At 39.0% G+C, this 22,519-nt stretch overlaps 1 protein-coding gene across 1 annotated transcript; it reads right to left on the bottom strand.

The window, feature by feature from the left end:
* Positions 1 to 1,401: 1,401 nt before the first annotated feature.
* On the bottom strand, positions 1,402 to 11,658 carry LOC119660005 (cytosolic non-specific dipeptidase). The gene is made up of 11 exons (XM_038068383.1): positions 11,503 to 11,658; positions 4,461 to 4,566; positions 4,269 to 4,397; positions 3,902 to 4,184; positions 3,616 to 3,778; positions 3,457 to 3,544; positions 2,301 to 2,368; positions 2,149 to 2,249; positions 1,930 to 2,093; positions 1,591 to 1,845; positions 1,402 to 1,528 (listed from the first exon to the last, which is right to left on the bottom strand). Exons 1-11 carry the CDS (start codon positions 11,538 to 11,540, stop codon positions 1,481 to 1,483), a joined length of 1,443 nt encoding a protein of 480 aa, XP_037924311.1. The 5' UTR covers positions 11,541 to 11,658; the 3' UTR covers positions 1,402 to 1,480.
* Between the last annotated feature and the right edge of the window lie 10,861 nt (positions 11,659 to 22,519).

Here is a 22,519-nt window from a genome sequence, read left to right on the forward strand (position 1 = left end):
AAATGTGCGTCCAAAAAGTGAAACAGATCTCTTTCTCACAACTAATCCAGCCGAAAAATCTGAAAAAAAATCACACTGGCGCATCCATACAAAATCTAGGCCTCAAAATGCATCTCTTTCCGATATCTGCACAAATAAAGTTAATAATGGAATACTACCATCTGAGTGTAATCACGCGGTGTTTCTAGCGATTAAATTATTGGACATAAGGAAAGCTTGTTTTTCCAATTCACTAGTATTGATTTGTTGATCTTGCAAATACAACAAGTGGTTCCCGAAATGTCAATAGTTAGTATATTTGCGAGACCAATAAATCAACACTAGTGAATAGGAAAAACAAGTTTTTATTAAAAAAGAACGAAAAAGTTGACTGACGGTTTCGTCCAGGGCAGAGGCAACTCCTCATACGCTGCTTCACCTCTGCCCTGCAGTGTGACCGAAAGTAACGACAGATGGTATTCGCTCTATTGCACCCAAGGCAGAGATGAGTCAGCGTGAAGAACTTATATGTTTAACCTAAAAAAGAGGAGTCCGTGGACTACAAAAGAGGAAGTAAGTAACTTTCTAAGTGGTAAAGTGCGTCACCGAGTGGGTGCGGACTCAGGACTCCCAGCATCCTCAACAAAAAAAAAAATTTATTTCAAATAGTGTATTACTATGTTTTAGAGATTTCCCGGAAAACCCCCCTTAAGCTCATCCCAGAAGTACAAAATTTGGTATCAGCATAGGCGATCATATAGGACATAATTTTGAGCCGAAGTTTTAACGCATTCCAACCATTATTAACAAAGTTATAGAAGATCAAAGTTTCGCATTTCCAGTAAATTTATTGCACCCAAGGCTTGTATGACGTCATCATATAAAGTGAACTTATATAAACGATGGGGTCCATGAGGACGTTTTGATTTTCGTTTTTGGCTTTTTTTATTTATTTGCATATCGGTGTCAATTATTCGAGGGAGTGTGTGTGTGTATGTATGTATAAGCACGTCTGATAAAGCTTGCGGGGAGTAACCAATTAGGATGCGTTAGATCAATTTATTAATGCGGTAATAGATAATGTTTATTTAGAATGAACAAGTTTTTATATCGCTGATTTTCACATAAGATGAACACAAAACCTTTATACCCGAAGCGCCCAGATTTCAGTATACCGACTTGTTTCAACTATTACAATGGTAATTGCTACAACTACACTAGTCGGAACAAAATTACTTTCTTTTGCCAGTCGTCAGCTACTAGTGGTAACCATAACTATAAACATTTAATATAGATTGGGTTGGGTGTTTTTAAAGCATATTTCTGCTAACCATTAACCTAGACTGTCCCCCCTGCTGAAAAATTATACTTATTCAAGTAATTGTAATATGACTATCTACACTGATTATTATAAATCACATATACTTTTTTGATTCCAAAGTTGATTTATTTTTTCAATGATATACAGAATAAACAACAGGCATTTAATTAGTTCGCCTGCTCAGGGCAATTTAGACACTTCATATAAGTAAGCGCCCAAAAGCTTAGTCTGAAAGAGAAATTCGAAACAAATCTTTCATGTCAAATGATTTTTCAAAAATGCATTCTTACCCCTTCAATGTAATTTCTAACGTCCAATTTCTCATTTTGCGAGTGAGCACCATCGTCGCACGCACCCATTGGCAGCAAAACAACATTTTTACCTGTAGCCTCTTGAAGAGTTAATGTTACAGGAATGGATCCTCCTTCACGAGTCATATCAGGATAGACCTTGTACACATGCTTCGTAGCATTTCTGGCAGCGGTATAATGGGGATGTTTAGGATCTTCAGTCCACGACTTACCACCTTCTCCGGCCATAAAAACCTTTTTTCGTTATTGAAAATGCAAAATAGGAATATTACATTACGTTCACTACTACAAACTTAAGTGAGGTAATAGCGATCTTACTTTCATCTTGTTTGGTGATCCTCGTTTTTCCCATTTCTTATTCAAATAGTTCACAACGCACTTTTCAACTTGCTCAGGTGTTTGATTGGGAACAATCCGAATAGAAAATTTTCCAGTGACTTTGCGAGGTATCACTGTCTTTTGACCGGGCTCATAAAATGCACCTGAAAAGTTTCAGGTGCTATTTTTCAATTTAATGATATACAACACTTCACGAACCTTCAATGCCATGGATTGAAAGCGATGGATACCTCCAGCGATGCATCAAAATTTGGGTCTTATCCTCGTTATGCCTCAATTTACCAGCACCAATATCCTTCCTAAAAATGTACCATTATACCATAGAAAATATTTATAGTACTCTTTCATACTTATATTCTTGAACATCAAAATCTATAGTTTTGTAAATTTCTGATTCACCCGCAGTAACTGGTGCAACCTACAAATATGTGAATGTAATATTAATCACAATTAATCCTGTCATTTTCTTATTCGAATTACGGCGTGGACAAAATGTAGGGTATCACGTTTTAATTGAACTATGCTTATCAACGAGGTACTACTTTAATTGCAATACCTCAAGGATTACTTTTCGAAAAACAGATATTAGTTTTGGCATATGTTTCAAAGCGGAAGAGTACGGGGCTCCGAAATAGGTCAATTGACTTTAGGACCCGTTCTCAGAAAATACCCAAATGAAAGATCTGAAAAAATGAAGATTTTCCATGCATATGGTATCTAGGCTCCGAAATATACGTTACGATATTTTTTTTTCAAATAAAGTTAATATGGATTAGTATATTATTATATTCTACTACTGCATTCGTAAAATTAGGCCTTAATACAGGGTGCGGCAGCATAACTTCCTTTTTTAAAATGCGCGCCACTCAGTTAGTTGATGTCATAGCGGAGCGCTAGTGGTCTCGTTCAAGAGGGGATACTGTAAGGTAACATCCGCTTGAAAAGGGGTGGTCAGCCTAGTCAGTCTTATGATCATTGCCAAAAATTGTACTATTAATGGCGAGTACTATCAAAACTAGACATTACCATTCAACAGGAAGTGTCCAAAAACTGGTATCTATATCCAAAAGAAATATCTGCAATTTTTATGCAGAGTAAAACTCGCTAACATACCACGAAAGCCAATTAGCGAAGGCCAAATAATTCTTTTTAATGGTATGAACCAACTACCCAGGCAACTAATCTTTGGGCAATACTGGGGGAGCTCGTGATCTACGAACCTATACCAACCAATCTTCAATCTCTAGCTAAAACGGAGTGAATGAGACCAACTTCGCAACGATCATACTACCAAACCCCGCGATATTTTCCTAAGGTGGATGATTGAATGCTCCGAAATGAATTAGTGCAAGCAAAAATATTACTTAAAAGCTTAATAAAATAAATTAAAAAATCAGTATTATTTTTTATTTTTCAAAATATTTAAATAAATAACTGATACCCTACTTTTTGTTCGCTATGTAAATTAGTTTGAACAGGGAAATCACATCATGAAATAATACTCACGTCATCATTGACCCCTGTAATCAAAATTCGGCCATCCGAATCAACAAGTGTATCTAACATGGCTATCAGGTCGGCCATTGCTTCATGCCTGAAACCAATGGTGCATACACAAAACCGTAGCAAGTTTAATTTCTAAAATTTTCCATATTTTGTACTCACACTGAACCTCCAAATACTCCACTATGCAAATCTTTCAAAGCACATTCAATATCAATATGAAAATAACAAATTCCCCTCAACCCATATGTAATACACGGTTTAGTTTTGCCGAGCCAATAATTATCTGATATACAAACATAGTCAACATCCTTAAGAAAATCGTCTGAAATTGAGAATAAAAAATATGTTTGATTAAATTAGCAAAAAATTATGAAATTCAAACTTCAAAACAACACAATTGGAGTGTTCTCAGACTCAATCACAGTTTCAAATATTTCAATACTACCTTTTCTGGCGAATAATAAATTGTCAAGACCAGTACTGCCACTTTCCTCCATTCCTTCGAACACGAATTTGATATTAACAGGAAGTTTGATTCCAAGCGCTTGATATGCTTCAATCACATGTATCCATCCTAAAACTGGTCCTTTATCATCTGTCGATCCGCGAGCGAACAACTTGCCATCGATTTCAGTCAACTCAAACGGTTCTGTATTCCAACCATCATCTTTCAATGCCGGCTGCACATCTAAGTGGCCGTAAATGCAAACAGTCTTTTTGGATTTGTCCTACAAAGCCATCAATAAATATCAATTAAATATAAGACACTTTACCAAGAGTTAGAGGGGAGTCAAGCCAATAAATTCACTTACGTTTCCCAACGTTCCTAAAAGCACATTAGGGAGTGGGATTTGTTGCCCATTGTGAAGAGTTTCCACACCCACATCTACCAATTCGACTTGGGTACCGAGTTTTTTAAGTTTTTCTGCCGTCCATTCGACCTATCAATACAATCGAACATATAAATTATATACTAATATACGCAAAATAATCTATGATTTTACCATACGCTGAACCTCGGGTCTGCAATCAGGCCATGCTGAAACTGATTTAATTGCACATGCTTCTCGCAAATTCTCTATGTATTTCGCCTTGTTAGCGTCAACATGCCTACAATATAAAATTTATGATTATTATATTATAAATTCTTATATTAAATTAAATAAGAAATAAATATAAAAAAGTGTATAACTTCTAGCAAGATCTGAATACAACAAAATCTTCGAAAACTAGAAGATTTTCTAACTTAAAGCAATTGAGTCCACTTTTCGATATAGATTTAAGGTATTACAGACCATTCACTTAAAAGTTATTGTATGTTACATCATTCGACGAGATTTTCAGGCACCACCCTTTTTATCATAATATACACAGGATTGTAGGATCTGCTCTAAATTTTTCATAATATAATTGATATTAACATGCAATCTTCTATTTATATAATCAACTTCAAAGGTGGAAAATGGCAAACTGCATAGAGAATTCTTCACAAAACCTTTATACCCGAAGCACTCAGCTTCCGGTATCACTTGTTTTTGCTTCAAAGCCAACCGTAACGAGAAACTACAAGGATCTTGGGAAGCCACTTCAACAGTGCAATATTTTTAGTAGGAGTAAATAAACATTTTAAGAACGTCATGGACATAGAAAGACCCATGCCTACTCTATACGCATTAAGAATCGTCAGATCGAAGTCTAAAAAGGATTAATTATTCCAAAGAGCTCTTAACATCTGAAAAAATATGGCGCATAAATATCAAAATACTCCCCACGATATCTGATCAAATAAAGTGAATAATAGCATGCTTTTATATTTTGTAAATGTACTCTGCATTCCCATTAAGTTGCCTTAGATCCTTAAAATGCAGGAATATAGGTTTAATATGGAGCAACTGGAAAGTTTGGTGGCAGTCCTACTATTATAACAAAGGTATACTAGATAAAAATTGCCCCTTTTGCGTCAATTACCGCTCCCTATGAGCTGAAATGTCAGTATCACATCGAATGAATTCAGGGCGGACACACTACCAGCTATGTATAAATAGAACCTCGTGCACCCAAATAGCCTTAGATTAAAAATCCACAAAACCTTTCATATCTGAAGGACCGAGCTTCCTATTTTGGACTTGTTTTTGTTTATGTGTAACCATGTCCCCATCCATCCATACCCATCGCAAAACGATGTTTCGTGATGTACTGATACTTTTGATATAAAGAATATTAGCGAACCCTTTATACTGCTATCGAAACTTAACGGCCCGGATTTCCGGGACTCACGCTCAACTTCGGGTTAGTGAAATTTGGACATTTTACTTGTGCCCTAAAAATATTGAAATTGATTTTCCGAATGAAGGAATTAAATAAGAAGCTGCTGAAATTTACGGAAATGTGGTTTTTCCATGGATATATTCATATTTGCAACGGTTTACAATAGACGATCAAGCAAACAGTTAGGCAATACCATTTTTAATCAAATATCCCGAAAGGCAGATGATATTCTTTAGATTATTGAAGAAAAATAATCAATTTTCATTTGCATTTTCTACTGACAGTAACATTTCATTAATTTTACACAGAAAAATAGTGATAAAACGAAAAATATGCGTTTCGCAGTAAAAAAAGGACACTTCAAATTTAATACAAGGAGAACAAATCTATGCCAACAATTGAATAAATTACTAGTTTCTGTGTAGAAGTTGACCTTATAAGTATTTTAGTGACTTCTGCAGAAACAGAGCTGTAAATACCCTTCTTGTAATCCTCCAAGCCCTTTTCGATCCTTGCCTATATTCTGCGGAGTTTCTCTTCGGCAAATGCCAACAAGGGTTCTTTAAATCCTTTTAATATTATAAGGGAATCATTCCTCAACGACCATAGCTGTCTGTTTTCAATCATTATCACGCCCATTTAAGGGGACTTTTCACTGGTTTTTTTTTGTTTACTAATCCGAAAGGATATAGCCTCAAGAATTATTTCTCAAAATTTGAAGTCGAAACTGGATATAATTTCTTTTTAGATATTTTTTTGTTGTGAAATGTCATACAAATCACTAACTAACAAGAAAACACAAAACAACACATTTTTGTACGAATTGCATTAACACTTCTGCAACGCCATGTTTTTCTGGACACTTCTTGAGATTGCTGAGCCACTTATTCTTCCATTTGCTTAATTCATTGCATTCCTTAGACTTGTCCTTAAACAAATGCATTTACACTTAATAAGGTTTTGCATTTCGAGTGGTTACAAACATCTTCTGAAACTCTGAACGCGTTTATCTCGAAACCACGTTTTTCAAAATTTCTCTTCATTTTCCCCGAGAACTACTGGATCGATTTTAATATTTCTTTTACCAAAATGATCATAAAACTTGTTACTATGGCCCAGTTCTCTGAGATTCGTTGCCATTAAATGCCTTTTTTTCGGTATTTTAGGAAAATACAAGTCGGAATACCAAAACCTGTACGATTAGGTGTAAAGGTTTTGTGCACTTCTTATGCGAAAAACTTTCCAAGTACGTTTTTCCACTTCTACATAGTTAAAAAGTCAAAACATTCCTTGATATATTCCCCAGCTCCAAAATATACATATGTACATACGGGGTCATCTGGTGTGTCGAATCCGCGAAATCGAATTTTTTTTGTACCAATTGTATCTAGATATAGTGTAGAATATACGGGCACAGTGATTTTTTGATATTCGGAGTCGTTGGGAAATTATAGTGTTAAACACGTGATAAATCACATGGCAGATTTATGTCGACCGCCGTAATAAAGCGTGTATCTATCAGTCCGAATGACTTCGCTAAAAAGAAGCTAAGGCTGTACATGATTTATGGACTAGGTATAGTAGATTAATGATCGGTTAAGATTTTATAAAAAAAGTCAAGCGATGACGGCTTTACGGCCTCTTACCAGGGCAGCGGTAAATCGTCAGACGCTGTCTCAACTCTGCTCTGGGAGCAGCGCGACCGTAGCGGCTCGCAGATGTTGAGTGCTCTTTTATATAATTCGTAGAATTATATTGAGGGTAAATCCGCCTTATTGACCAGAGCTTGGCCAGAGCTGAAATATTCGTTTTGAGAACGATGGGGTCCTAAGTCCGCATCAACTTAATGCTGGACCGGACCAAATGGGGAGCAACTTACTCCCTCTTTCCTGGTCCACGGACCCCTCGCTTAAGGCTTGCACCCAAACTTTTCAAAAAAGTCAAGCGATGACGGCTTTACGGCCTCTTACCAGGGCAGAGATAAATCGTCAGACGCTGCCTCACCTCTGCCCTGGGAGCAGCGTGACCGTAGCGGCTCGCAGATGTTGAGTGCTATTTTATATAATTCGTAGAACACGACATGACTACGCATTATATTGAGCGCAAATCCGCCTTATTGACCAGAGCTTGGCCAGAGCTGAAATATTCGTTTTGAGAATGATGGGGTCCTAAGTCCGCATCAACTTAGGACTTAGGACCCCATCATTCTCAAAACGAATAAGATTTTATGTTTTATTCATTAAAGAATCCTTGGAAAACACCAAAATTCACAAAAAAAAGTTTAACACTGCACCAAAAATTTTTTAACAAACCTAGTTTGCGGACTTTAGATAAGTCTGAACGTTAAAGTATCGTTTACTTTTTTCTTTAAGATGATCGCAGCGTCCTCTAGCGTGACAGCAGAAAAACAACTTTTTTGGAGATCTCTGCATTCCAATAATGAACTGTGTTATCAGGCTGAAAAATTACTACGGATGCTCAAGATATTAGTAAATATATGGTCAAAAATTCGCATTTGTATCTTTATCCAGTTCTTCACAAAAAAAATCTAAAAAAAGCGAAAAAACGGACTTTACACGGGACGACCTCCTTAAAGTCGCAAATGTTTTGCTCATCCAACAAACATTGCCGATTACCGATACTGATGATATACAAATAACTAAAAATAGCCTAAAAAGGAAAACTAAGTTGTCCCGTTGTGTCGTTCAGTTCATACGAGCCGACTTCATATGATGAACGAATGAATGAAGTGACGTCATACACATCATAGAGTGCAAGAAATTCAGGTAAAATACACAATTTTGACCTTCCATAAATTTATTAATAATATTTAGATTTCCTTCAAACTTCTCAAAATCTTGCGTTAGATTACCACTTATAATAGCAGTAATATACTATTATTAACCTTATTTGGGCAAATATCGGAACAAAAAGTATTTTTGGGCCTAGATTATATATGCACTATATTGATTTTTTTCCAGATTTTTATTTGGATTGATTCGAAGAACGAGACCTGTTACATTTTTTGGAGCACACATTGTCGGCCTTCACTCCCCCATTTGAAGACAGTATCAGAAATAAGATCATTTGGTACCCCCCAAAAATATACACCCAACTTTCATATATATGGGGAATCTCCCACCCTTAAATCCAACGAAAAATGATGCCATGATAATGGCGTTTGCAAGTAAGTCGGATCTGACAGACGAACAGACAAACATTGAATCCATTCTAATAAGGTTCTGTTTCACGCATCTTGATTCACCACAGAAAAGACTCTTTTTTTATTTACAAACTTCTACGCATATTCAAGTCATTATAAGGCATTCAAGGCATTATAAGTCCTACATCCCTCTGTTTGAAGAGAATTTCGAAAAATTAGAGAATGAACTTTTGCTATCCATTTTTTTCCAAATTCTCTGTAATAGATACTGCGGTTGTTTCAGAATTGTTGCTTGTATTCCATAAGATCTTATTTGCTTCGACTAAATTTTCGCAGGTCACATACTAGCCGTTTTGCGAGAAGCGGAGTTACTTAGATATTGGAGTGTCAAATTCAATTGCATTGTTGTTGGAAAATGTTTATAAGAAAAACATGAAAGGTTTATTCTTTTTTTATAATAACAATTATAATAAAGTGTGTACTATTCATGGAAAGAGGATGTAACTTTCTTTGGAAAATTGTAAAATTGCAGCTTTCCTTCCTTTCTATTTAAAAATAGTGTCATAAATGGATTTGCCAATTCTTTCTTAAGAGCGGATGATTTGCTCTCGGTCCCAATTATTTGGGATTACCCCCCTTGTGGGATTTTCATTGTAGTTGTGCCTATAACGCGGGATGAGCTCCTTGTGAGGTCAAGTATGGAATTGCGCTCTACAACTCAGCACGCCTTAATTCGACAAAAGGTATTAGATAGTCCTCGATCTACTGGCATGAATGCTGAGTCTGCACTCAGTATAAACAAGAATCGCTACGCCAATTACGGCGGGGTTTTGATTATGATCTCCAAATCAATTCGTGTTCGAAGAGGACCATGGGAATGTGTCTACACATAATTTCTGAACATAACACGAAAACATAGTATCCATTCCTAGATGAAATGATAGCTTGAAGTATTGACATTTTTGTTTGGTAGCGATCCTAGTAGTCCTATATTATCACTTATACTGATGCCATTTCGTTCTTCTAGAATGGACTTAAGAGGGGGAACATATTTGGGTACTCAGTCCCCTTCGTTTCACCCAATGTCAGAAATGAGATATTCGAAAAGTACTAATTGACCGCTTTCGTTTGATACCCCAAATGCCCATATTATTTGAAAAAAAATGCTGCTTACTCCTTTAGCATATGTGGGGAGCTTCCCTTAATCCTAACACAAAATGATGCCAATCGCTGCATGTAGAAGGACACATAAACCAAATGTTCTCACCATATTTTCTATCAATTGGTTCAGCCTTTTCCGAGTAAATCGGGTATGACAGACATTGAACCGTTTTTAATAAAGTTTTGCTTCCATATCTGATTTAAAAATATCTGGCTTTCGGGATAATTTAATTTATAACAGAAATGCCCAATTTTTAATTTGGCTGGCTGCACATTATTATTGAAAACAAAAAATGCGTATTAGCACCTTGATGGAGCCGAAGAGAATGAGTCATTTCTCCCGTGGCCAGCTATATGTAAAATTTACGCTGACAACATTAAAAAAGATTCGTAGGACAAAAACCTCATCTTTGGACTTTCCTATAACGGCAATGCCCTTGCTACTCATTCTCTCTTAGCAGTTTTGCTGTTCATCCAAAATCAAAGCGATAATAGTAGTTAAAAATTTACATCGAAAAGTGACACACTGCGATATTTTCATGTGTTCTCAATAAATTGACAGTGTGCCTGCGCCGTTTCAACAATACGTTGACGTCCCGCAGCACGGGAATTGGCGTTAATCTTCAATAATCCGAATAGCCGGCCGGCGAAACCAAATCCAATACAAACGTTTCTCTCAACTACCACTCACAACTAGTTTCTCTCCATACCATGAACTCTTCGGACATACTCTTGTACCAAAGTGCAGAACAAAACCAGGGAGAAAGCAATTTACAGAAAGTATCTTTCAAAAATTACGAAACTTTCCCACGAAAGCTTAACTAATTCCATTAAAACAAAATATGCCAAAAAGTTAACCTTAAAGCGGTTAATAGGTAGGTGGAAATTATCCACCATCAGGATTTGAGAGTTGAGGGTTTCCACAAAAACAGGCCCAGCTACCTAGTCTTGGAAAGATTTGTATGTCCAGAAGGGAAATATGTACATACATACGTGCTTATCATATGTGGCCAACGAACTGTTCATTTGAAGTCTATTTCTAAATGGATGTGGAAATAACTGGAGGAGGGCGTATCGGAGTTAATTTATCTGAAGCAATGTCTGTGGAAGTAGCGCGTCTAGTATTACTTTGCTGATGTTTTGACAGTTGTAATCAAAAACTCTACTCCCGATTATTACATTTGCAGAATAACAATTAAAGCCCACATCGGAATTTATGAGGAAAAAATCCATGTCATAAAACAGTCTTCACAAATCATATTGATAAGATGCCGACTGGGAGGATTATCATGCCGTTTAATCACAGATAAATGAAAGCAATTATTTGCTTACTACGCTGTTGCTATAGGGCCGTCTCCACGTTGCACACTTTAATATGTACAGGAGACAGCAACTAAGTAATGACGTATGCAAATGCAATGCTAACTTGCAAATATAAACGGCACAACACGTACTTGAATATCTTCTGCAGAACATCGGGTAGCTCTGACATTTTCTCACTTCGATGGGGATTCCGCACAACTCACAAAAACAACAACTTCACTGGAACGAGTTCTACTCGAGACTGCAGCGAATCTGGTTTGGCTTCTGCTTTCTAACCTAGCCATTGCACGCCCCTGCCAACCCAAGAGCATTCTTCTATCAGCTGATTAGCTTCATCCCAAGTATTATTGACACCAAAGCGAATCTATGGTACCAAAACGAACATACGATGGGGCAAAATCATAACAAATCTCACAATCATCGAAAAATCGTGAAAAGCAAAATAATATTCAGCATAGCGTCACATTGCCAAACATTAATTTTGTTTCACTTGGCGTTGAAAAGTAATTTGACGATTTTTTTTAGTGTTTATTTTAGTACACATACACATATACAACTTGTTCCCTTCTTCAGGGCTATACTTATAGCGTATGCGTACAAAACAAAATACTGTCGAAAAAGAAAAAACGTCTAATTATTTCAAATAAATTAAAAATACGTTCTTAATTATCAAGGAATTAACAAATAAGAAAAAGTACTAAAGTACTGATGGGTTTTATAAAGTACTAAATTTATTTTCTTTGGTAACTAAACGACAGCACTCAAAAGTGCATTCTGTAACAAAATTTCTCTTTTTTGCCTCTCTTCCATCTTTTTAGAAGAGAACAAGATTAGTTGTTCCCTGATTGCATTTTTATGAGTTTTAGATAGTGTTGTCATAATCGCGAATTGCTTTTTTTAAAATTTTTGATGTATCCTGGGAGGTTCTATAAAAACATAAATATGTAATTGCGTTTCTCTAAATATACATAGAAGTATAGTCTAGTTCCAGTGTCATTGTCTCCTGAAATAGATAGCTAGCACAGGTGATACTAGACAGCTACCACACTCCCCCTTGCCCGCCCAAAAAATGAACGGGTACGACCGATTTAAATTGTTTTGCCCTTGAACATAAGGAAGATATAACGAAAATCCGACTAGCTGTGTTTGACATACCGCCCGGACTTGCCAATGTGTTGGGGAGATCGACAAGTTGTTGCCTATGGATAAGTGAATACGTGAAACTACTTTTTGCTATATGGGTGAGCACGGCAGTAGTTCCAGAATAGCAAAAGCTCACCGATCTCTCTCTTACCAACATGATTTGATGAAGATTATGCCTTGTCCTTGTTTAGCGTCTCTGATGTGTACAGATAAGCTTCTGCAACACATTCGCAAGTTGGGTCATTTTAGTGTGGGTACTGCCTATTATCATAGGTAGGTAGGTGATTCTTTTTATAGTTTTGTGCGAAACAAAGCCTTGTTAGAATCGAATCAATGTCGGCCTGTTTATCCATCTGTCCATATGTCCGTTTGTCTGTCTGCCTATCATACCCGATTTATGAAAGTGACTTAAAATATTGTCACGAAATTTGGTGGGAACGTGCGGTCTAGCGATCTCTTTACATGCGGCGAGAGGCATCATTTTGTGTTGGGATTAAGCCAGGAGATCCCCGTGCGAAATTCCATTTTATTGATTTTCATTTTCGTCTATTAATAAAGCATTGCTTTTTAGCGAAAAAAAAATAGTGTTGAACCGAAGACTTGGCTGATAACATTATTGGGACTTTGCACCAAGAAAATCAACCGTTGAGAAGTGGTGTGATAAGTTCAAATGAAGCGAAATGAGCCTGAGTACGATACACGCAGTGGACTCCCTGAAGACGGTGTTAACGACGAAAACAAGATCCGCATAATAATCCGCAAAGTGAAGTTGATCGAGATAGCTGATTCTCTATATATATCAGCACATATTTTGCATGAATATGATATGTGACAGTGGACGAAAGATGGCTCCATTATGTCACACCAGAACCAAAACGATGGTCATCTGAGTTGACTGCACGTGGTAAACCGACTCAAAAGTGTGCAAATACGCAAAAGTCCGCTGGCAAAGCTATAACATCAGTATTTTGAGATCCGCATGTTATAATATTCATCAACTATCTTGAGAAGGAGAAAACCAGCAACAGCGACTATTACACAGGGTTTCGGGAGCATTTGAACGATGAGATCGCGGAAAAACGGTTGCATTTGAAGAAAAAGAAAGAGCTATTTCATCAATAAAGTGCACCATGTCACAAATCAATGAAAACAGAATTACATGAATTGGATTTCGAATTGCTTCCGCATCCACCACATTCTAGAAATCTGGCCCCAGCCAAAAGTGGCTGTTCCCAGACCTCAAAAGGATGCTCACTGAAAAAAAGAGGGTCGCCTTCGAAAAAAAAATTTGTTTCCCATCTTACCCTATCAATTTTTCAGCAAAACTGTTAGGAGACAGAGGGTTCAAAATGTGTACCCAAAAAGTGTAATAGGTCTCGTTCCAATCAAAAAATGTGAAAAAAATTCACAATGACTCATCTATACCAAATCGCCTCAATAGACCTCCCATTCCGATATCTGCTTAAATGAAGTTAATAATAGTATATTTCCACATTTCAGAAATTCAATCGAAAGCCCCCCTTAAGTTTATCCTAGAAGTAAAAAATTGCTAATATAAACAATAACATAACACGGAATTTCGAAAATTTGGAACAAAATCCAATTGTTATCAACAAAGTTATAGAAGGTCTGTGCATTTCACGTGAATTTATTGTACTTGTATATCAAGGGGTTGACTGTTTAGATATGTGCGAATGAAAACACGCATAGGAAATTTCTCACATAAGATGAACACAAAACCTTTGTACCCGGAGCGTCCAGCTCCCGGTATTCCGATTTATTTTATAGTCAATTTAGTTATGCAAAATGTTTATTTCCGTTTTTCTACTTATTCTTATTTTAGGTTCTTAAGTTTCTTCTAAGGTCTTTTAAGGTTTTATCTGAAACGAAATCTTAGTAAAATTGATTTGGTGGTTATTTTGCCATATTATAGATCAGCAACCGAGAAAGGAGTGGAGCTTGAGGAGTAAGCCATAAATCTGTTTTGATTAGCAAGCGTTGACAAGCGGCATTTAGTAGACTTTTAAGAAAAAACATTCCGCAATTATTCGGGTCCTTATTATAGAAATTGAAGCATTTATCCTTGAGAAGGATATTTACATCTCTGTACTTCGGACGGTCCATGGATTTAATAATTTTATCTCATGGTATATGTTACACCTCATCTACATAACCATAATATCAACTGCGGTAGAAATTAAATATAATTCGACGATGCTAGAAGAAATCATTTCAAATGAAAATCAAACTGTTGCGTTTTGTCTAGGGCAGAGGCAAAACACCGGATGTGTCTCACCTCGTCGTTGTATCGTTTGTATCGTTTTTGTATAAATTTGGATTCTAGCCCAGAACAAAGGAGACTGTGGACTAGAAATAGAGGAAAAAGAAAGTTTCTTTTCAATTGGTTCGGTCCACTATCAAGTAGACGACTGATCCAAGACTCCCTCATTTCCTTAAACAACAATTTAGATCTCTCCCGTCCGACTTAAATATTAATTTACTAGGCGGCTTTTGTCATGAATGTAATTCATACCCATATACAATACTAACCCATGTAAATCGTCTATTTCGGCATACTTATTAGGTTTCCTGTATCCGGGCAGCTGAGTGATTAAAGCACAAGACTGCCGTACGGAAGGTCACGGTTCAAATCTCACTGGTGACAGTGAGATTTGTATCGTGATTTGACGTCGAATACCAGTCGACTCAGCTGTCAAAGAGTACCTGAGTCAAATCCAGGTAATAATCTCGGGCGAGCGCAATGCTGATCGCAGGCTGTCAGAAGCCTATAGGATACTGTAATTCTGTAGTGTACCGTTACGGTCTTGAATGAGGTGCTCTAACAGACTTCAAGGCCCTGATCCAATATGAATTTGCTGTCAAATAGAAGAATGCCGAATCAAATTTTTCAATGAACAGGACTCACCGACTTCTGTTGAAACTGCCGATAGCATTGCTTCATATGGAAGTCCGCGTCATCATCAACTAGAACATCACTATATTCATAAAATGGTCTGTGTCTGTCTGTCTATAAAAATAAAAAATTCAAACCGTTTCATTCACTAAATATTTTTACTGTTGGCAAATATGCGTATTTCGGCAATTACTTGTCGCCTTCATTAGCATTCAGGTTTTGTTAATGACCCCTAGTCCGTTTATAGAACCTAATCTTTAACCGTCGGCTACTCCTATTTATAAATCTCTCAACTTGATCTTGGTATTGAAATAACTGCACTTTCATATCCTAGATACGGCACCGAAAGCTGATCTAACGCTGTTAATGCGTGGGGCAATATCCAGTTCGGTCGGCAGAAACGACGCTTCCCAGTGTTGAACCCCAACTGACTTTATGGCATTCAGATCACTCATCACCACAGTACATCGAATAAGTAGTACCCACACTCAATAGACCGTACACATGATAATACTGCCATATGTAACTACTACCAGGTGTTGAGGACCTATGATGTGGACGGATAAGCTTTCCCAATATATTCGCAAGTCCAGCCCATTGAGTGTGGGTACTACTGTATCACAATTCTTCGTGGAAAGCATCTTTTTCCACTATACCGGAAGTTTCCGTTGGTGCATAGCACTGTAAAGTTGTGATGGTCGTTGACCTGGATCGAAATGTTGATGTCAGAAGGTTGTCAGAAGCCAGTTGCCAGGTGAAGGAAGCGCTCCTTACGGCGGCCATCAAAAACATCATCACAAGAAAATGTCCATAAGTCAGATGCGCGAATTCTCACCCTTCCAGCTCTTGAGCATTGAGGCGACTCAACCGCTTTAGTCTACTCAGTGGTCAAAGGAAAACAAGTTCGAGAATATGTTTCTCGAAAGTGAAATAAATATCCACGACCCTTACGGAGTTGCTTTCTTTGTCCGCGAAGAAAGCCTCCCTTTTAGCAAAAAGCACTTGGCGATCTTTATAAGCGATTTTGGCAACCATCATCAAATTGGTTCCTAGATTTGCGATAAAAAGTGCGTTTTCCAACCTGCATTTTTTGAACGTTTTGTGTAAAATAAAAGCTTATTAAACCGATTTTGATTCGCTCTCTGTCTGTCTGTTATATGAATTTTTCTCAGAAGCGATTATACCGTTTGACACTAAACTTGGTAGACAGGTGGGAACTTTGAACGCATAGAGTGAGTTACATCATTCTAAGTTGAATATAAAGGGGAGGGGGGGTATAAATTTTGTTCATGGAATATAGTCATGTGGTGTATCAAATGAAAAGTGTCGACTAGCTGATCTCAGCTCTTGCGTCTAATGCAGAAAAGGAAGGCAAAAAGCATGCTCCGAAATACCTCCCATACCGATATTTGTGCATACATTGACTACATAACCCTCCTTAAGCTCACTCTAGAATCATGAAATATAATGTAGTATAGTACAGTAATATAATATAAAGCATGATCCAAGTTTGGTGGAAATTGCACTATTACTAACGAAATTATAATAAGTCAAAGTTTTCGCTTCAGTGCAAATTCTAGGACTTAAATGTCAGTAACACCCGAGAGTAAATATTCTGACGTGATATATATATATATACATTACATGGAGGCGCTTATGAAGCGAACGTTTCTGGTTCCCCCCCAACGGCGCAACAACCGCTATCCGGTTTAGGCCTGCGTTAATAAGGAATTCCTGACATCCCCATTTAGCACCGAGGTCCATCTACCGTCCTGGTCTACGCCATTGTTTCATCTCAAGCAGCGTGTACCTCGACTTTTTTTTCTACCATGAACATGAAACACTTTTACCCGTAGCGCCGAGCTTCTGGTATTCCGACTTGTTTTATTTGAGTAAAAATTGGTATAATCGGCTTATATACGGTTAGAGTAGGTTATATGACGACAGCAAGTAATGTCAAATTCGCTCTAACAGCACTAATCGATACCTTACACTTAACGCCCCAGCTATTATCGAATTTAAAATCCCCTCTTCGTTTAAATTTCATACAAAACCATGTCATCCATTGCTTGCATAGTATTTTGCAGCATATGCATGATCATCGAATTTCAACCAAATATTAAAAAATTTCCATGAACAGTGTGTCGCATGCACAGACAAACATTTCTATAAATAATTCTACTTTTCGTCTGCATTATCATCTCTGTGTTGAAGGTATATCTCCATCCTAACATTTAATTTTAATCTGAGTGTAAACGCAGAACTGCATGCACAACGTCCCCCTTTGTGTTTGCTTTCCTCTACCCCTCCGAGACGGTTATAGCGATGGACACCAAATTTGGTAGAAAGGTGGGAGCTGTGAACGCATACAGTGAATAACATCCTTTTACGTCGAATTTAAGGGAGAGTCCCCATACATGCAAAAGGGGGGTGTAAATTTTTTTTTCATCGAAAATAGTCATGCGGGGTATAAAATTAAAGCCTCGGTTAGTACTTTTCGAAGCCGGTCTTAGTTTTGACATCTGTTGGAAAGATGGGGAGTGCGGGGGGTTGAAAGTGATCATTTCTTTAACGGACCCATTCTCAGAAAATCAGGAGGCTTCCACTTTATGGTGCCTAAGCTAATAATAGTACATTATTATAATTTTTACTAATTAGCAGGAAAACCCCCCTTAATTTCATCCTAGAATTATAGCAGAAATATAGGCTACAGCATAGAGGATGATCTTGCCAAATTTAGTGAAAATCGCATCATTACTAACAAAGTTGTAATAGGTCAAATTTGCCGTTTCTGTGCAAATTTGAGACTTTGAATGTCATTATCACGCGAAAGTGGATATTTTCACATCATATATGCATATATTATGTGCTAAGTTCGAATCGGACAAATGTATACTCAAATCTCTTTCTAAAAGAAATACACAAAACCTTTCATACTTGCAGCGTCTAGCTACCGGTTTCCCGGCTTGTTTATATTCGAGGGTGAAGAAATCGATGCGCCCATTGGATGAACTATAGTAACGATATACTCTACTTTAGTGGAGGCAACCATGGTGAACTATAACACGGAAGCTTATAGGGTTGACTACTTCCCCAATCTTCCTGGGAAAGACATTGCTAACATAATTCCTAAAAATTTCAATAGCATCTCGAAGGCAGGCATAATAACAGTATCCAAAATGGGTCAGATTCACTCAACAGAACCTTGTGGCTCTGATTGGTCACAACTTTTTTCAAATAATTACAATGCCAACTTCTTGAAACAATTTAAACAATTGAGTGATAAGTTAATATTTAATTTATTATTGTGTATATTTTTGTCTACTTTTTCATTTAACTTAAAGGGTATCGCATTGCAGAAGATAAAGTCTTGCGATTAACAACTGAGATAATTTATTACACATAGTACAAGCTAGTCTTCACGTCGACCACTCATCAGCATTTTTATATGTTGTTGAAATTATCTTCCATTATCGCACTTTAACAAACAGTAACATATGTACCATTTGTAAGTATGTGAACTAAACAATGTGTGGGAATTGATTTGCGTTATCTTATAAACAAATGAATAAGCTTTCCAAGTATAATGTAAATGCTGGTTTTCTAGGTCGTTCAAACTTACAATTCCAGAGACCCTATATTCTGTTCCCTTTATCTACAATTGCATTGTGCACTGAGGGAAATGACGAACAGTGCTGTTTAATTTTATTCGAACTGATTCTCAAATGATTTTTTTAACTTATCCCTGAAAAGTCAATATGAAAGTGCACCTGATTCGTCAGCTTTCAATCTAAGGCCGATAATTTTTTTTTTCTATCTCTACTTTAGATATCGAAATTCATGAAATTAAAAAAAAAATTAATGAATTTTATTATGGATGCCTTATAACTCCGCCGAAGCCGGTCCCAAGCCCGGTTGTGAAAGGAGGAGGGATAGATAGCTTCAGTCTGAATGGCTGTACGCCACCGCAGCGTCTCAGGGGGTAGGTGAGGAAAGTGCAGGAACTTTGCAGTCTTGCAAATTACTCACTAAGGAATACCTGGCAGCTAGGGATAAAATGCACCACCAACAATTAGAAGAAGGAGAAATTTGAGGTCCGGTACGGATAACCGGCGGGAGTCGTCTGACTTGGTGACTGGGTCGGGCTCTCGTAATGGACAGCACGGCGTCGAAACCGCTAGTCGTGGGGCGGTTTGACGTCTAGGCGCCACGACGACCAGGAGCACAGCTCCGCCTGCTGCAGCTGTTTCGCCACAATCTGTGGCGACCACTTCAGCAGGTTCGCGTAGGAAGCGGATGAAATGGACTGAAGAAATGAACCTCTTCATCATCCGCTCCTACTACGAAATAACGGCGGGGGCGGGTACAACATCTTACCGCCCCTTGTTGCACCAGAGATTCGTCGAGCGTTTCCCGCAATTCGCGCACGTGACTGTGCAGCGAGTCGCAGACCAGTACCGCTTTATTACTCGCAGCGACACAATCCCGGCCACCATCAGGGAGCGTGTTCGACTTGAAGTCATCGGGGAAACTGGTGACCGAGAGTCGATGGGGGCAGAGGCGGCGGCATCAACAACACCACGCCGCACTGCAGGCAACAGGTTCAGTACTCGCCGAAGCACTCTTCTCCACCGTCCAGCTGAGGTTTCCGCTGAGGTTCGGGACGAATTCCAAAGAGCGTGTATGGAATTCTCGGATATGGATCCTTTGCATAGACCAGGTATTCCCAGGCTCTATGCATCTCCAGCAACTCCGGGAATTCTATCTCAAATCAATGATGAGATTGCATCTCGACTGTGTGCTGATATGTCGCTGCTGCAACTACAATCACTTGTGTATTGTGGTGCAGTTGCGGCTATTAGATTGCACGGTCAGAAGATTCGCTTTCGCGTTATTGGTTTGAGTGACAAAAGAGATCCACCATGGAAAATTCGTCTGGAACGTCGGCGGGACTCACTAAGGCAGGACATTGCTAGACTGATTCAGATCAGCACTGGCAATGCCAGCCGACGGGTGAGAAATAAAGTGCAGAGGGTTTACCGGAACTATGCCATCCCCTGAGAGACACCCGTTGTTGAAATTCTAGACAAACTAAAACAGAAACTTTCTGTCATATGCAGTCGGTTACGACGGTATGGCGAAAGTTATTCCAGACGTGTCCAGAATGCAACATACGCGAGGAACCAGCGGAGCTTTTTCAGATCTCTCAACGAATCCCAACAGAGCGCCCAGACAATACAGTTCTCGGTGACGGAAGCGAAAGAGTATTGGGGTGGACTTTGGGGGTTACCTGCCCAGCATGCTGAGCATGCTGAGTGGATCACCGCCGAAGGCACCCGCCATGCCAATACACCTGGCATGAATTTCGCGGATGTTACCGAAGAGGAAGTTCGACGAGCCATAAACAGCTCGAAGAACTGGAAGGGCCCAGGTGTGGATCGGGTGCAGAATTTCTGGTATAAGAAATTTACCAGCGTACACAGTCGGTTGGCACGCAGTATAAATGAGGTCATGAGCCGGCCGGAGGAATTTCCACCTTTCCTCACTGCGGGGATTACTTACCTTATCCCTAAGAAGGACACGGTGCAGGACCCCGCAGACACAAGACCGATCACTTACTTACCAACCCTCTACAAATTCATCACGTCCATTATTAGTGGAAGGATCAATGCGCACCTCGAGACCAACAACATTCTGTCCGAGGAGCAGAAGGGCTGCCGAGTTGGGTCAAGGGGTTGCAAAGAGCAACTCATTATCGACTCGGTAGTTGTAGGACAAGCAACTAGAGGCCAAAGAAACCTCTTCAGTTGCTATATCGATTATGCCAAGGCTTTCGACAGCGTTCCGCATACCTGGCTAATCGATATCCTACATCTGTATCGCATTGATCCGAAACTAATCAAGTTTCTGGCGACAGTCATGGAAGGGTGGCATACCACCTTATCAGTCCGTACATCTGAGGGTGCTAATACCTCAGAGCCCATCCGTATACGGAGGGGCATCTTCCAGGGGGATTCATTGAGTCCCCTTTGGTTTTGTATGGCACTGAGCCCCCGTTCATGGCTACTGAATGATGCTAGAGGGCATGGTTTTGCAATAAAATATGGCCTACGTGCTAAGTGCGAACTGCCACACTTGATGTACTTAGATGACATCAAGCTGTATGCTGGTACTGACGACCATCTTAGAAGTCTGTTGCGAATAATAGACATGTTCAGCCGTGATATTCGGATGGAGTTTGGAAAGGTCATCACGAGCCACATGCCGGACATAGCATTGGTGACCTCCACATCGAAGCTATGACCGAGGCAGACTTCTACAAGTACCTAGGAATTCTGCAAGGAACCCATGCTCGAGTTGGTGATCTGAAGGAAGCTCTGCTGTCCGAATTCCTGCGACGTGTAAAGCTGGTGCTGAAATCGCATCTCTCGGGGAAGAATAAAATAAGCGCGTTGAATGTATTCGCTATCCCTTCACTGGCTTATGCATTCGGAATATTGCCGTGGACGAAGACCGACCTGGAAAACGTCCAGCGGCGGATACGGACAACTATGTCCAAATTCCGAATGCATCACCCAAAGTCTGCCGTGGAGCGGATGAACCTGCCTCGTGACATCGGAGGTAGAGGCGTGGTTGACGTGGCGGCACAACATCATCGCCAAGTCGACTCGCTGCGCGCTTATTTTTACAGTAAAGAGTAGGCGAGCCCCTTGCATGCGGCTGTTTGTAAGGCAGACTGTGGACTGACTCCACTTAACTTGAAGGATCGATCTTTCAATCCTCTGAGTGGGGTGAAGTCGAACCAGGAGCGGATCGAGGAATGGAAGTCGAAGGCAATGCACGGTAAACACGTGAATTGTCTTTGGCAGCCATTTGTCGATTTGCATCTGTCGAACAGATGGCTGTGTGCTGGGGAGCTCTTTGCTGAGACGGAGGGGTTCATGTGTGCCATTCAGGATGGCGTGGTGGCCACCCGAGCTTATAAAAAGCTCATCATGAAAGAACGGGTGGAGAACGACCAGTGCAGAATGTGTGGTTCGGCGTTAGAGACGTTGGACCATCTCATTTCTGGCTGTACTGTTATGGCACCA

The sequence above is a fragment of the Hermetia illucens genome, chromosome 6 (genome assembly GCF_905115235.1).
Source record: "Hermetia illucens chromosome 6, iHerIll2.2.curated.20191125, whole genome shotgun sequence".
In the NCBI taxonomy this organism is placed as follows: domain Eukaryota; kingdom Metazoa; phylum Arthropoda; class Insecta; order Diptera; family Stratiomyidae; genus Hermetia; species Hermetia illucens.

What these genes read in the sequence shown, in the direction of transcription:
- LOC119660005 (XM_038068383.1), bottom strand. Translation starts at nt 11,540, where the DNA reads ATGTCAGAGCTACCCGATGTTCTGCAGAAGATATTCAA. An exon ending in GTTCTGCAGAAGATATTCAA is followed by an intron (nt 4,567 to 11,502) that starts GTACGTGTTGTG and finishes TTTATATTGTAG; the next exon opens with GCATGTTGACGCTAACAAGG. An exon ending in TTAGAAATTACATTGAAGGG is followed by an intron (nt 1,529 to 1,590) that starts GTAAGAATGCAT and finishes TTTCTCTTTCAG; the next exon opens with ACTAAGCTTTTGGGCGCTTA.